Here is a 15,093-nt window from a genome sequence, read left to right as displayed (position 1 = left end):
TTCTTCACGAGGACTACTACTACCAGTACAGAGGAAATATAGTCTGACGCCGTGACTGCGTGTGAGGTATGGTCCGAATTTCTTCAGGGCGCAATTTTTGGAAAGCAGATTCCACGCACATGTCAGCTATGGTCTCCTTAAACTACTTAAATAAGCAACCATTCATATGGGTAAATCTATTTTCTGGTGCAGGCAAGAAACCCGTCGAGAACGCGCGGTCTCAAGAGTGTTTTTTGTGTAAATCTGAAAAAAAGTAAAATAGAGCCTCCCATGCCTATGCTTTTAAACTAGTTACATGAACAACAACAGTGCCCTTAACAACAACAGTGCCCGGGCTTTAGCAAGATAATAAATATCCATCAACTTTTTGGTAAACGTAATAACTTTGTGTGGGTTAAAACACGCTAAAACACATCTATGCTCACCATACAGCTGTTAATGCACCGTAAATCTCAGTATTATTCATCCTTACCTGTGACAATAGCAAGGCTTGCTGCGAAGATGATTATTGCTCCAAAGCTCACCTGTAAAAAAATGTAGACCACTTATAGTGCATTTAGTGGTAAGGAAAATGTAAGGAAGTTTTTCAGGCGACCAGAAGAACAGACGCAATAAACTGCACAGCCAATTATGGAACCGTTTTGTGGTGCGCTATGTAAAACGCGAGTTTGTACATAACGAAAATGTACAAATTTTTCATTGCCGTCTGTTAGCAAGACAGTCCACTTTGCTGGCTCCCACACATAACATGCGGACAGTTTGCATCTTTTTCTTGCTTTTTTAGGAAGGCGAGATCCACTTTTTGTGGTGAAAGTTAAAGGGACAGTGAGCAGAAATTGAAGTTGCCTTGAATCGTCAGAATACCAGCTCCTGATCCCAAAAACGCCACTCTTACTGCAAACAAAGCTCTTGTAAGCTAGAAAATAGCAAGAACCAAAATACAGGTACCGCCGCCTGAGACCAATCTCGCAAGTACAAGCGTAATGACGCCATTGGACAAGAGATGCCACCTTGGAAGAATTTTCCTTACTCCATGGAGCCACGAATCTTAGAGGCAGACAAAAGAAGGTCGCGTGGTTCAATACTGAGGTACGTCTTGTTTTGAAACCGATAGTGCACTTTTATCACACAAGAAAGGCAGACAAAAGACAACCTGAATGTTGCAAGCAAAGAAAACAGATGCTTGGCAGCGCCACAGGCGGTCAGGAGAGTTTCAGTTTGTTACGGCGCTTCGCGTCTATGAGCTTTGCGCGCCCCGCGGTTTTGTTTTTGACGCGCCTCGATTTACAAGCGCCGAACAGGAAAGCAACTCCAAATGCCGCTTCAAGTGCTAGTTAAGCTTTGAAGGAGCCTGTTGAGGCTGGTCAGATAATCGCCACGGACGATAAAAAACTATGATGGCACGATGGTCGGTGATCGTACAAGGCAGTTAGCAGTAGAAGAAGCACCTGTGTCTTCGAACGCTCGCCTGGCGAAATTTTCCCGGCTGTGCCAGTCACCTACTTCGAACTACTCAGCGGAAATCGTTTATTAGGGACGGGGGACAAGATATAAGGCAGTTATGAAAAATAGATTTGGAACCTGCAGAGACCGTGACTCCGCTCTCCTTCAGCTTGTTTGTTTGCGGCTCTATTCAATAGCTTCGGGAGTTGGGCGGAGCTGTTCTCTTCGAGCTCTCGGCTAATTTAATCCATTAACACTACACATCTGAAGGTACATGCAAGTGGGCGATAGAGCCCGATCCAGTGGACCCCGTACCTCCGGAAACGCGCGGAGCGCGTGGAAGTGTCGTGCGTCGGTTTTACTTTCAAGCCGCAAACTTTAAACGCGAGCGCCCTTGAGCACCCATCTGATTTTCGTGGCAAAAAAGAAAAATAACCTGGCCCTTGCAACCGTGAGAAACCTCCTCGACGCCGCCTGTTGCACCGTGCAACACCGCCGTTCAAAGACTCACAATCCATTGGCCCCAAAGCCTCGGCCAGCCTCCGATGGGCGCGACGCGCCGACCTTGTCCTCGCCCCTCGCGACTCTCCGCAATGGGGTTAAGATATTTAATTAGCAACGACTGCTCACTGATGAAGGGAAAACGACCCGCCGGCGCCTAACCTCACCGTGCTCCCTCAAAAGTATCGCACACTCTGTGGGTCTGAGGTCGCTGAAATGCAGGCCGGAGTTTTTGCGAGAACTTCGTGGTCGGGTTCGGGAACGGGATCCATCGTAACGCTGGCAAGACGCCGGTGCAAACGTAAACGAAGCGACGGTAGCGACCCCCGTTAGATGCCTTCAACGTGCGGCGGCGGTAGCTTTCATTTCGGCTGCTGCTAGACCGCACCGCCAGCACCAGAGATCACGGAGTCTGCGAATACGTCACGTTTCACGTCAATCCTTCCTGTGACGTCATAAAAAAATGCCGTGACGTCATAAGGGGCGCCGAGTTTGAATCGGAGGGCGGGAAAACTTCTTCAAATTCGAATCAAAATTTCTTTGAAATAAATGCATCTTTCCCTCCCGGACAAGCGGCAACAAAGTCATGGAATGCCGGACTCTAAGATTTTGCTAACAAAAAATTGATAGAGTTCTCCTCATTGTCTCTTTAAATATTGCCATAATCTGTTGCTACACTTTCTCTAGCTCTTCGAAGGCATTCAAATAGAAATTACATAAGCTTTTCTCATTGTTACGCTTATTGCGAGTGGTGTGTCTTTTTGCTAGAAAAAAAGTTGTAAGGGGTTTTAGGACAGGTTCAATGTAGCAAATGTTCGATCTCTGCAAGGCTAGTAAACTATGATGGGTAGAATGGTTCCAATCTAAGAGGGATAACTTCACTTTCTTGGCAGGCTTGATCGAATAATCAGGGTAATTGAGAATGATTATACTGATATATTGACTCCCGGACTCTTAGTACAGCAGGCATTATGAAGCCGCTTAAAGAACAACAGTGTTGTGGTATCAGCCAGCCCTTACACACACCGTCTTAAAGACAAATGAAGCAAGTAAAGGTTTCAGGGTAAGCTCGTCGATCAGGATGAGCTTTTATTTCGACTTAATTCCTTTGTGATTTTTCTGTGCACCTCAAACTTTCCCTTTTGCTCAAGCACAATGTTTACCCGGCAAAAGCTGTAAAAAATTTTTTGTATATAAATAACACTTTCATCTACATTTATATGTTTGGCGATGCCCTGACTATGCTTCAAAAACACTGTATTAAGTCAAATCATGAGATTTAAAAATGAAGCCGCCGTGTCTTCGAGCACGAAGAAATCACGTGATTTGCTAAGGTGGAGTACGCGAGAACCCACATGAGGTAACTGCTATCGCTTAGTGCTTCATCTAACCGCTGAGAAATCCATCCTGCTTTTCATATTTTTGCCCATTTTATTATAGGATATTTATCGAGCGCTCCTAACGAACCGAAAAATTCCTCGATCAGTTGATAAAGGCACTTGGTGTTTTTATGGGAGGCGCTAAAAGTTTGGGCATTGAAATCAAATGCAAACTCGCATAAAAACACATTTCTCGTGAGACGCTTCAGCGTGAAAACCTAAGGGAAGAAAAAACCTCGAGACACTTTGGCAACTAAAGTGTTGAGAGGCGAAACCGACAATTCTGTGACCATTTTCACTATGCCGCGACGACTTCCAGTGAATATGACGTCCCACCGTTCCCAATTTATAAATTTTTAGGAGATTTTAAGTGTTAATTACGCTTCATTACACATTTTTTCATCTAATTTGACACAAATCCGACGTTTTTCCGACCATTTTGTGACAATTTTCACTGCGCCATGACAACTTCCGTTGGATGTGACGTCACACCATTCCCGTGGCTGTATTGATACCCAAATTATGCCTCTTTCGGGGATCGTAAGTATTAATTACGCTTAACTGCACATTTATTCAACAAATTTGGCACAAATCCGACGCTTTCCTGACCATTCTGTGACAATTTTTACTATTCCGTGACGACTTCTGGTGGATGTGACGTCAGACCGTTCCGGTGGCTATATCGACTTCCGCGCTATTTCGATGCAATTGAAACATTTTTGTCTTTAATTAATTTACTAATTTCTCTAGAGTCATCAAACTTGGCTTCTACGCTCATTTTTCCTCCTCTATCTGAGGCAAGCATTCTTTTTCTGCTATCTTTTATAGTTCCCGAGTTAAACTTGTGACACCTTCTGCGAACGGACAACAGTATGAGCCATTAAAGGTTTCGCCTTAATATCAAAACCAAGAGGGCAACTACCAGCCTAGATGCTGCACTCAATTAGTGCCATGCCCGACAACAGACATCACTTGCCTGCACTAGTATTTCGCTATCGAGCAACTATTCTACGACGGAGAAGACATGCCGACCTCAGTACTGCATTCCCCTTCAGCCCTTCTTTGGCATTTGACGACTGAATTGTGTATTTGCCCAGCAGCATGAATGACTACTCGGGAATTTGTATTCGCTTTAGCTTGTGGCTCCAAGAGTTCGTTGTCACCGTTTCTCAGGAGTCTAAACATCTGTTTCGATGCTGACTGTCCTACAACATTCATGTCACATAAGAACGACGATGACCAGGACGAAACATAAGCTACCTCTCATCGCCCTTCATACCCCACGAGAACCAAGGTTGAACCCTGAGTTACGGGGCTTCGTTGAAAAGCTGAAACACAAGTTGTCTACACTTTCGGAGACGTATATATTTGAGCAAGTATGATTCAGGTTGAAAAACAACGCTATCAAGAAGAGCTTTGCATCGCAAACAGCAGCCTGCTCCCTGCGGTCCTAAAAATGTACGCGAAATAATTCATCCAATTTTAACAAAGAACCAGCAGATGGCTTACTCGGATTTCCAAAGTGGCTACTTTGTGTCCATTGGAAATACGCAAGCCTCACCTGTTAAATTTCATTTAGATGTGTCGAGATTTCTAATGACGGGAAATTAAACAGGCATACATGCTGATGGAGACTTCTATAGCCAATTAAAGCCATCCACTATATCTTTAGAGCAGGTCACCGTTAATTTACTGCTTCTTTTTCCAGAATTACTACGATAATAATAAAGTAACTGTTCCAGAAGAAATATAACTCATTAAGCTCAAGCGATAACAGCTCTTAGCGTTAAGCAGCTCTAGTTTTGAAACGTTTCACCGTTATGCACCTTGGTGCGCCGGAGATGGTGATCCCTGACAGGGAAAGAGCATTTATGGCTCACTTTTAATTAAACCAGCCTGCTCAAGCAGCAGAGGAACGGTCGGAGGCCAACTCGGCAACAAGCGTAGGCAAACGTAATCGTTGAAAGCTTGAACGGGTGCTTACAAATCTTACCCGTCAAATAAACCACGGGCAGGAAAGCTCATACTTGGAAACAAGAGATAGAGAAAAAGGAACATACTTTTTATACAGAGCAGGCGAAAATCTTGCTATGTGGCCAGCCTCCTCAGTACAGGAAACCTTGGACACGAGCTATCTACGCAGTCCGGCCGACCAGACTAATGTGGTAATCAAGGCTGGGGCTTGACAGCAGAGCTTTCACCGCTCTTCGGTTATAGTTGGGCATGCTTCACCGGAGCCCACATCACGCGAAATGTGCATCCTGAGTACCACGAGGACCAACAGCTGGCAAATATCCGGGGCCTAATATGCATTAACAGAGAAATAGTTTGCAGCGATGGCGTAGAGGTAGAGCCTCCGCCTCGCGTGCAAGAGGACCGGGGTTCCAATCCTGGTGCCGCGCAATTCTCCACCGTATTAAAAAAAAAACTCCGCGTGCTGACGGAATTCCACAAGCAGGCCGGGGGTGCTGCCTGATCTCGGCGACCAGAACCGACAACGCACTCCCTCACCAGAACAGGATTTAGCCACCGTGGTGTAAAATTTTGCCGCAACCTTATATGATCAAACCAGTTAACCCTCGGCGCAGAGTCTCCAGCGGCTGCGGAGCAACTGACCAAAGCGGCGGTCAGACCGGTGGCGTAGTGGAGGGTGCTAAGAATCTCTGATACCGGACAGCACATCACTATAATCTGAATCTGGCAACGTGCAACGCTAGAACATTATCTAGTGAGGCTAGCCTAGCAGTGCTGTTTGAGGAACTAGCGGGCATTAAATGAGATCTCAAAGGGCTCAGTGAAGTTAAGAGGACAGGCGAGGCGTATACAGCACTAAACGACGGGCACATGCTGTGCTGTCGTGGATTAACGGATAGACGAGAACTAGGTGTGGGATTCCTCGTTAATCAGGATACAGCTGGCAACATAGAGAATATCTGTAGTATTAACGAGAGGGTGGCAGCAATCGTAATTAGCCTCAATAGTATGTACAAGCTGAAGGTGGTGCAGGTCTGCGTGCCTACATCCAGCCATGATGACCAGATCGTTGAAAGTTTCTATCAAAACGGCGAATCGGCAATGAACAAAGTTAAATAACAGTACACTGTACTGACGGGCGACTTCAATGCGAAGGTGGGCAAGAAGCAGGCTGGAGACAATACGGTGGAGAACTATGGGATAGGTTCTAGGAATAGTAGGGGATAGTTGTTAGTAGAGCTCGCAGATATAAATAGTTTACGGATTATGAATACCTTCTTCTGCAAACGAGATAACAAAGAGAACAGGAAGTGGACCCGGAACAGCCCCAATGGTGCGACTAAAATGAAATCGACTTCATATTATGCGCTCAACCTGGCATAGTTCTGGATATGGGCGTCATCGGAAAGGTGCGCTGTAGCGACCACAGAATGGTAAGGTCTCGAATTAGGTTAGACTTGAAAAGGGAACGGAAGAAGCTAGTGAGGAACAAGTCCATTAACGAGTTAGTGATGAGAGGGAAAATAGAGGAATTCAGGATATCGGTGCAGAACAGATATTCAGCCTTAACTGAGGAAGACGATCTCAATGTAGATATAATTAACGATAATCTGACAGCTATCATTACGGAGTGCGCAGTAGAAGTAGGCGGTAGGGCTGCTCGACAGGATACCAGGAAGCTATCTCAGGAGACCAAAGATCTGATTAAGAAACGCCAAAGCACGAGGGCGTCTAACTCTACAGACAGGCTAGAACTAGCAGAGCTATGGAAGTTCACAAATAAGCGCGAAATAGCTGACATACGGAACTTCAATTGGGAGAAAATCGAGCATGCTCTAAGAAGCGGAGGCAGCCTGAAAGTGGTGAAGAGGAAACTACGCATAGGTAAAAACCAGATGTATGCGTTAAAAGACAAGGAGGGCAATGTCATTAGCAATATGGACAAGATAGTTAAAGTAGTCGAAGAGTTCTACACGAACCTATACAGTAGCAAATGTAATCAGAGTGTTAATGAGAGAGACAGTAGCGTACAGCAATGCGTCATCCCGCAAGTAACGAAAGAGGAAGTAAAGAAAGCCTTAGGAGCAATGCATAGGAGAAAAGCAGCTGGTGAGGTTCAGGTAACAGCAGATCTATTGAAGGACGGAGGGGAAATTGTGCTAGAAAAACTAGCCGCCCTGTATACGCAATGCCTTATGACGTAGGCCTTACCGGAAGGTTGGAAGAACGCAAACATTTCTTAATTCATGAGAAAGGAGACGCCAAGGACTTGAAAAATTACAGACCTATCAGCTTGCCTACAAGACCGTTGTCTACAAGGTATTTACTAAGGTAATCGCTAATAGAGTCAGGGCAACCTTAGACTTTAATCAACCAGATCATCAGGCAGACTTTCGTAAAGGATATTCTTCAATAGATAATATTCACGCGATCAATCACGTGATAAAAAAATGCGCAGAATATAACCAACCCCTATATATAGCCTTCATTGATTATGGAAAACATTCAACTCACTGGAAACCTCAGCAGTCATAAAGGCATTGCGGTATCAGGGTGTAGAAGGGCCTTATGTGAAAATACTAAAAGCTATCTATAGCGACTGCACAGCTACCAAAGTCCTCCATGAAGTCAGCAATAAAGTTCCAATAAGGAAGGACGTCAGGCAAGGAGATACGATCTCGCCAATGCTATTCACCGCCTACTTACAGGAGACATTCCGAGGCCTGAGTTGGAAACAGTTGGGGATAAGAGTTAATGAAGAATACCTAGATAATCTGCGGTTTGCTAATGGCATTGACTTGCTGAGTCACTCAGGAGATGAATTGCGACGCATGATCAATGAGTTAGACAGACAGAGCAGAACTGTGGGTATAAAAATCAACATGCAGAAAGAACTAAAGTAATGTTAAACAGCCGAGCAAGGGAAGAGCAGTTCACAATTGGAAGCGAGGCGCTGGAAGTGGTAAAGGAATACGTCTACTAAGGGCAGATAGTGACAGCTGAATCGGATCATGAGATGGAAATAACTAGAAGGGTAAGAATGGGGTGGAGCGCATATGGCAGGTTCTCTCAGATCATGAATGGCAGTTTACCAATATCCCTCAAGAGGAAAGTGTACAACAGCTGTATCTTACCGGCACTCGCCTACGGGGAAGAAACGTGGAGGCTAAGGAAAAGGGTTCGCCTTAAGTTAAGGACAACACAGCGAGCCACGGAAAGAAAAGTGATAGGTGAAAAGTTATGAGACCGGAAGCGGGCAAAGTAGGTGAGGGAACAAACACGGGTTAATGACATCCTGGTCGAAATCAAGAGGAAGAAATGGGCTTGGGCAGGGCATGTGATGCGAAGGCAAGATAACAGCTGGTCTTTAACGGTAACGGTGTGGATTCCAAGAAAAGGCAAGTGTAACTGGGGCGGCAGAAAGTTAGGTGGGCGGATGAGATTAAGAAGTTCACAGGCATAGGGTGGGCGCAGCTGGCAAAGGACAAGGTTAATTGGAGAGACATGGGAGAGGCCTTTGCCCTGCAGTGGGTGCAGTAAGGCTGATGATGCGGACACTGGAATACAAGCCCACTCCATTAGCATCGTGATTTCCACCTTTACCTAAAAGACCTGTGCTGCTACACGGATACAAGAAAACAAAATTATTAGCTACTGGAGAAGAAACTCAGAATGAGTCAATAAACGCTTTTACATTGCGGTGGGGCCGAATAGCACTTCAATGGCTCGTGGTAGCGTCCAGTCGCGCTACGTGAAAATCTATCGTTTTCTGGCTTTGATTGCATCTGTCTTGTTAACATTTCGCTTCGCAGCGTTGCACATGCGGTAGACACTATCTAGACTCAGCGCCAACACAAAACAGGAATAGAAAAAATGGCAGGTCATGCTCTGCAAGAGCAAGGTTCAAATGCGCTAGCAGGCAGTTTACCACACTAACGCCTGCTTGACTTTTCCAAACCACTGTAAACACCTTTGTTTGCCCATTGCAAACACTTTCTTTTATAATTACGTGAAATTGTTGACATCGATCAAAAACACAAAAAATTGGCTGTGGTTTGGCTCTGGTTAAACCTGGAGTGACGCGATACATAGAGCTGGCCGAGAGGAAATTGCTGTGTTGAATTGCAAAGTCAGACTTTCGCCGCTCCGTTTCGCTGGGCGTTCCTTCTACGTCTTCGTCCCACTTGACACGGCACATGAGCAGAGCTGTGGCAGCTCGGTTTCGTCGGTGCTCCGCGCCGCCGGCAGCAGCAGCTGCTCCGCAGCACGTGGCTGGTCACGTGACCAACTAGGTGATGAACCACATGATCAGCCACGGCGCGCAGCTGCTCCGCACCACGTGACGAGCCACATGACAGCACGGCGGCGCAACCACAGCGTGACGGCGCAGCCACGAGGTGGCGGCTCCCCCACGCTGAAGGCTCGAAATGCTACCGTAATGTAGCGACAAAACAAAAACCAAACACGTTTAGGTTTCCGTGCGGGAGCATTGTTTAAACCCACCGCTGTCTTGTTCACACCGCATAATTCTCATTTTGTTGCTCTCAGGTTAAGGTCAAGTTTTGGGTGGTGGCCACGGCTAAATTTGGGTGTGGTGGTATTAAGACACGCCTAGGCACTGTGTATTTCGCCTGCTCCATTTTGGCGCGAGGCTGATGCAACTGGGCGACTCGCAGAATTATTTATTTATTTATTCAAGTACCCTCGGGGTTCGAAGGCATTAAAGAGGGGAAGAGTGGAGTGGGAAACACATACATTAAGTAAAATACAGAGCAGCAGAAAAACAAATACAGGAAATCATAACGCGACAGAAATGAACAAAACAAAACAAAAAATAAGGCCAAAGAAGGCAAAGGGAAAAAATAACAAGTCCCCCCCCCCCCCCTAGCAAAAAAAATTTCCGGCAGACAGGAACAAGACAGTGAAAATGAACGCAAAATAAAGTTGACTAAAATCTATAAATGGAGAATACATAGGGCAGTCTTAAAAGAAATTGGGTCAGTAGTATCGACAATGTGCCTCGGAAAGTGGTTCCAACTGTTGGAAGTGTCGGGGACAAAAGAATAAAAAGCGTGTTTAGTATGGCATGTCGGAACACCTACTTTGCGTGATGATCAAATCGGCCTGAAACATATATGTAGGGGTAGTTAGTAGCCGGCTCTTAAGGACATGATTGTAGTAATAGATGTTATGAAATAGGCACAACGGGAAATTTTTCTGTGGAGTGAAAGCGGTGGCAGTGATAAGGTAGTTTTCATAACGGTAGCTCTTGAGATACGGTGATAATTGGAAAGTATAAATCATGACGCACGGTTTTGAACGGATTCGATTACAGATGCTAATGATGACAGGTCAGGGTCCCAGACAGATGATGCATATTCCAATTTAGGCCGCACAAGTGTTTTATAAAGGAGCAATTTTATTGTAGTAGAAGGGAGAAGTTTCTACGCTGGTACCCCGACAGGCGGTTAGCATTGTTAGTAATAAATTCTGCATGCAGGTTCCAAGAAAGATTATAAGTTATGCGCACACCAATGTGCTTATACAAAGACACAATTTCAAGAGGGGTATTGTTGAGGTTGTAAGTGGCTATTCCAGTGTTACGTCGCGAAACACGCATATATTTACACTTATTAATGTTAAGTTCCATGTGCCACAATTTACACCATTCCGAAACTTGGTGAATATCAAATCGGAGGAAAGAAGTGTCAGAGTCACTGTTAATTTCTCGGTAAATACCACAATTGTTAGCAAAAAGATATACTGAAGAAGCAATGTTGTTAGGCGAGTCATTAATAAAAATGAGAAAAAGTAGGGGCCCATGGACAGAACCCTGGGGAACGCCTGAGCCCACTGGAGAGGAACGAGAATTGGATTTATTATCAGTCACGTGTTGAGAACAATTTGTGAGGAAAGACTGAAGCCACGAAATGATGTCAGAGTCAAGATTGAGATTGTTTAATTTGAAAAGTAGTAATTGGTGAGACACTCTGCCAAAGGCTTTGGGGAAATAGAGCAAATACAGTCAGCCATGGAACCCCGGTCAAGAATGAAATGAAGATGCAGCGTGAAGCATAGCAGCTGCGTCTTGCATGAGATCGATTTACGAAACCCCTCTTGGCAATGACTGAAAAAAGAATTTGACTCAAGAAAATTGGCAAGGAGAGAGCAGATGACATGTTCCATGATCTTACAAGGGATGCTAACAAGTGTAATGGGCCGATAATTATTAGGAGAACGTTTGTCCGCAGCCTTGTGCAGGGGAACCACCTTGCCCACCTTCCAGCCGCTAAGGAAACAGCCAGACTCAAGAGATTGCACCGCAGCGGTGGCCAAGTGGTTGAGCATCCGCCTCGCATGCGGGAGGTGCGGGGTTCGATCCCCAGTGCCGCCGGGTACCCACCGGTGATACAATGGGTACAAGCTTTCCCCTGGTCTGGTGCTCGGCTTATTTAGGGTGAAATGCTTAGGAAATGGGTCTTTGACCTCACCTTGAGAATTTGAAAAATACCTTGTGTCATGGCGCTCTTTGGCCACAGATGCCCTTGCGCCATAAAAACCCATCATCATCATCATCAGACTCAAGAGATGGTTGAAACAGTTCAGCAAGAATCATAGCACTCTACACTTTGGTATTTTCAAGAGATTCGAGTTGATGTTATCTACTCCGCATGATGACGACATATTCAGCTGTTTAATTGTTTTTTCAATGCCAACAGAATCCATTAAAATGGGGTCCTTAATCAAGATGCCGCGGGGTTGGTAATGAGGAATTGCGGTAATAATTTATTAGTAAAAGAAGCTGTAAACACATCATTAAGAACAGCAGCACACATTTCACTGGGAATTAGTTGACCGCCTAAAGTTTTAAGAATAATTATAGATGGGTCAGCTTTCTTAACCACGTTCCAAAATTGTTTGGTATTATTTAACAGCACCGACGGAAGAGTATGGGTAAAAAATGACTCCTTAGCTTGTTTTAGTGCTGACTTATATTCAGACGCAGCGTACTGATGAGGATCATTTCTATAGCCGAGCGCAATCTAGCTTTCCATGACGTCAATGGAGGCGGAGTTTGTATCCGTCATCCACCTTCAGTTCGCTCACGCCGCCTAGGATGACGTCATTGAAAGTTTCGCCGCCATTGCTACCGCCTTGCCGCACAGACTCTGTTCACGTCTTCATCAGACATTGCGATGGAAACAGGTGCTGCTTATGACACACTTGACGGAAGCTAACAGCCACCGAATCCAAGCAGGAGAGGGGGCGTGCCACGTAGAAAAACAGCGTTAAAGACGACGGACGAAAAGAAGCGAGAGAAACACAGTGCTTACTAACAAGTAAAGAGTTTACGCTGTGCTGGTCTCGCCTCTTCTAGTCCGTCGTGTTTCGCGCTCTTTTTCAACATGGCAATTCACAACCAACTCGCCGAGCTTTCCGTGCCCCGGAACCACAAGCCGCCGGCGGATTCCGGACCCGCGACATCTGAATTTCGCGTCAGGTGCTCTACCAAGTGAGCTACGGCGACGGCCGTCCAATCTTCTGCTTAGGGGGTATTCATGTGTTGTGTAAACGAACCTTCAGAGTGTTAACCAGTGCCACCCTTGTCCTTAGCGGCGGATGTAGTACGTCCTGTATTAGCGCGAGTACCACGTAGGAACGTGGTTGAACAGTGAAACTAGTGATCTGAACTTGACCGGCCTTTCACATCTGTTCTTTTTCATTTAGTGTCTGTGGTCGCTTGTGCATTCTTCCTTCAGTGCGTCGCCTCTCGCGCAAACTCCTTGTTCGCGCTGGGCGGGGGCCCCTGTAGCGCCACCTTGTAGCGGCCGTAGCGGCACGCGCGAAGAGGAGGTAGAACCTGAAGCGCGAACGGAAGAAAACGCTCAGGACTTTGGCCAGGGCCGGACGCCGCCGCCGCCGCTCCGCTGCTGCCTCCTCTCCGGCAGCCCTCAATAAATATGGCCGCGGTAGCCTTCCTGGGCGACCTCCACAATACTATTTTATCTCTATCGAGCTCAGTACTTCCTTAAGGCGGCGTTTCACATTCATTTGGTCCTAAGATGCTCTTCGTGGGTCTTTAAATACACTCTTAATAAATCCAAATATACAAATCTTTGTACTTGTCTATGTGTGCATTTCACGACCCTCTAATACTGTTTGAGTCCTCTCTATCGTTAAATACCACACCGGCCACTTTTTTTGAAAACTGAATTCGAATTCAGCGTTCGATGCTTTCCTTCCCGAAAATATGGGAGAGAAGTTTGAGTTCGCTTTGGCTATGTGCAAAAAAGTGCCACACCACACGCGCACGTATATCAGGAAATTCTGCAATTCTGGATAACCGCATTTTTTAACCGGAAATAGCTTATGAATGCAAATCTGTAATTATAGCTCAAAATTTCACTGTAATAAACGATATATCCGCCTATCCACCACCGGCAAAGTTGCGTTCTTTTTACTACTGCGTTTTTCCTATAATTGGAAACGGTAGCCATTAATTTTCTGTAGCAGTCTCAACAGGCCGATCTGAGCGATGGTCAAATTTTGAAGGAAACATTCTGCTGCACATTGAGAGAATAGACCACTACTTTCAATTTTCTATAACCGTATACTGACTATATTACTGTTGCTTAGTATGAAAATCTACGTTCAAGAATCCAGGACTGCAAAGCTCGGAAGACTTTGGGTTGTTCTTAGCCTTTGCCGACAATGCGTAAAGTTATAATCAATTCCCCGGTAGAAAGCGTTCCATTATGCCCATATAAATAATGAACAACAGTGGCGACAACGGCCCAACTGTTGTAAGCCTGTACTGCACTTTATTGCCGCGCACAGCCAAACCGTACTTCGTATTAAAAAAAATGTTCGGAGAAATTGGCCTCTATCACTAGACTTCTATCTATCGTGACTTTCACTATGATGTTCGTGATCATGATTATTTATCCGTCCTCACGCTATCTTCCCCCCTGTAACGATTAGGTACGTTTCATTTAATCTAGCCTGTTTTTCTGGATTGGTCTTTGCTTCCTCAACATGCATAGAGAAAACTTAAATGGTGCGTCCAGCGAATTTCCACCTTCCAAAACTTAAAAATCTTCTAAAAGCCCATGGCGTTAAAAAATGGTGTTCACCAGATTTTTCAGCATAAAAAACGATGGAAACTATTTCTTGAGTTCAGCTTTCATCAGCCTATTTTTACACACACAACCACTGCCCAGGTTTTTGCCCACAAAATGTCCGCAGGTGAAAAAAAAATAGTGAAAAAATTAAAGGTACACAAGCACCAACACTGCTTTGTTTTGTTTGTTTGTGGACGGTACAGAAAACATAGCTTGTGAAATTTATTCTAGTCGGGCAGTCAGCTAGCGACAGGTTAAAGGAGCACGCAAGCAATGTTAAAAGCACAAGTAAGTAGAAAGTCATTGATGGTTTTGTTGTCTCGTACTGTCAAAAATAGCAATGCGCACTGGCTGTATACTCAGGTTTGAAAAGAATTTCATTATTCCAAAGAAAAAATAAACAAGATCAGTGTAACTTGTCAAATTTTGCAATCGAAATGAATAGATCGATACAGGCCGTGCTGTGTCAGTAGAGCGTCTGTTGCCCTCTGTTATAAACAACAGGTTTTTTTTTGCGTATCCGTCCATAACACTCTTGTTTCAGACACCCTACACGTGTCCGGGAACTGCTCAAATAAAGTGCTACTGCTTGTCCACTGTACAGCATTCTGTAAGGTTTTTTTTTCTTTTCATTTTTTTCCTAATGAGACACCAAGATATGTTGTAGTATTTTA

General features: G+C 45.1%; 1 protein-coding gene across 1 annotated transcript in view; it reads right to left on the bottom strand.

The window, feature by feature from the left end:
- The window catches only part of LOC144123865 (sodium-coupled monocarboxylate transporter 2-like), a 90,117-nt gene that overhangs the window by 71,730 nt on the left and 3,294 nt on the right, over positions 1 to 15,093 (bottom strand). Inside the window, exon 5 of the mRNA XM_077656592.1 lies at positions 473 to 524. Coding sequence (XP_077512718.1) covers positions 473 to 524 — 52 coding nt within the window. The remainder of the gene's footprint in view (positions 1 to 472; positions 525 to 15,093) is intronic.

Source organism: Amblyomma americanum, chromosome 3, assembly GCF_052857255.1.
Source record: "Amblyomma americanum isolate KBUSLIRL-KWMA chromosome 3, ASM5285725v1, whole genome shotgun sequence".
In the NCBI taxonomy this organism is placed as follows: Eukaryota; Metazoa; Arthropoda; class Arachnida; order Ixodida; family Ixodidae; genus Amblyomma; species Amblyomma americanum.
The sequence above is the reverse complement of the archived record's forward strand: the minus strand, read 5'-3'. Positions and strand labels throughout refer to the sequence as shown.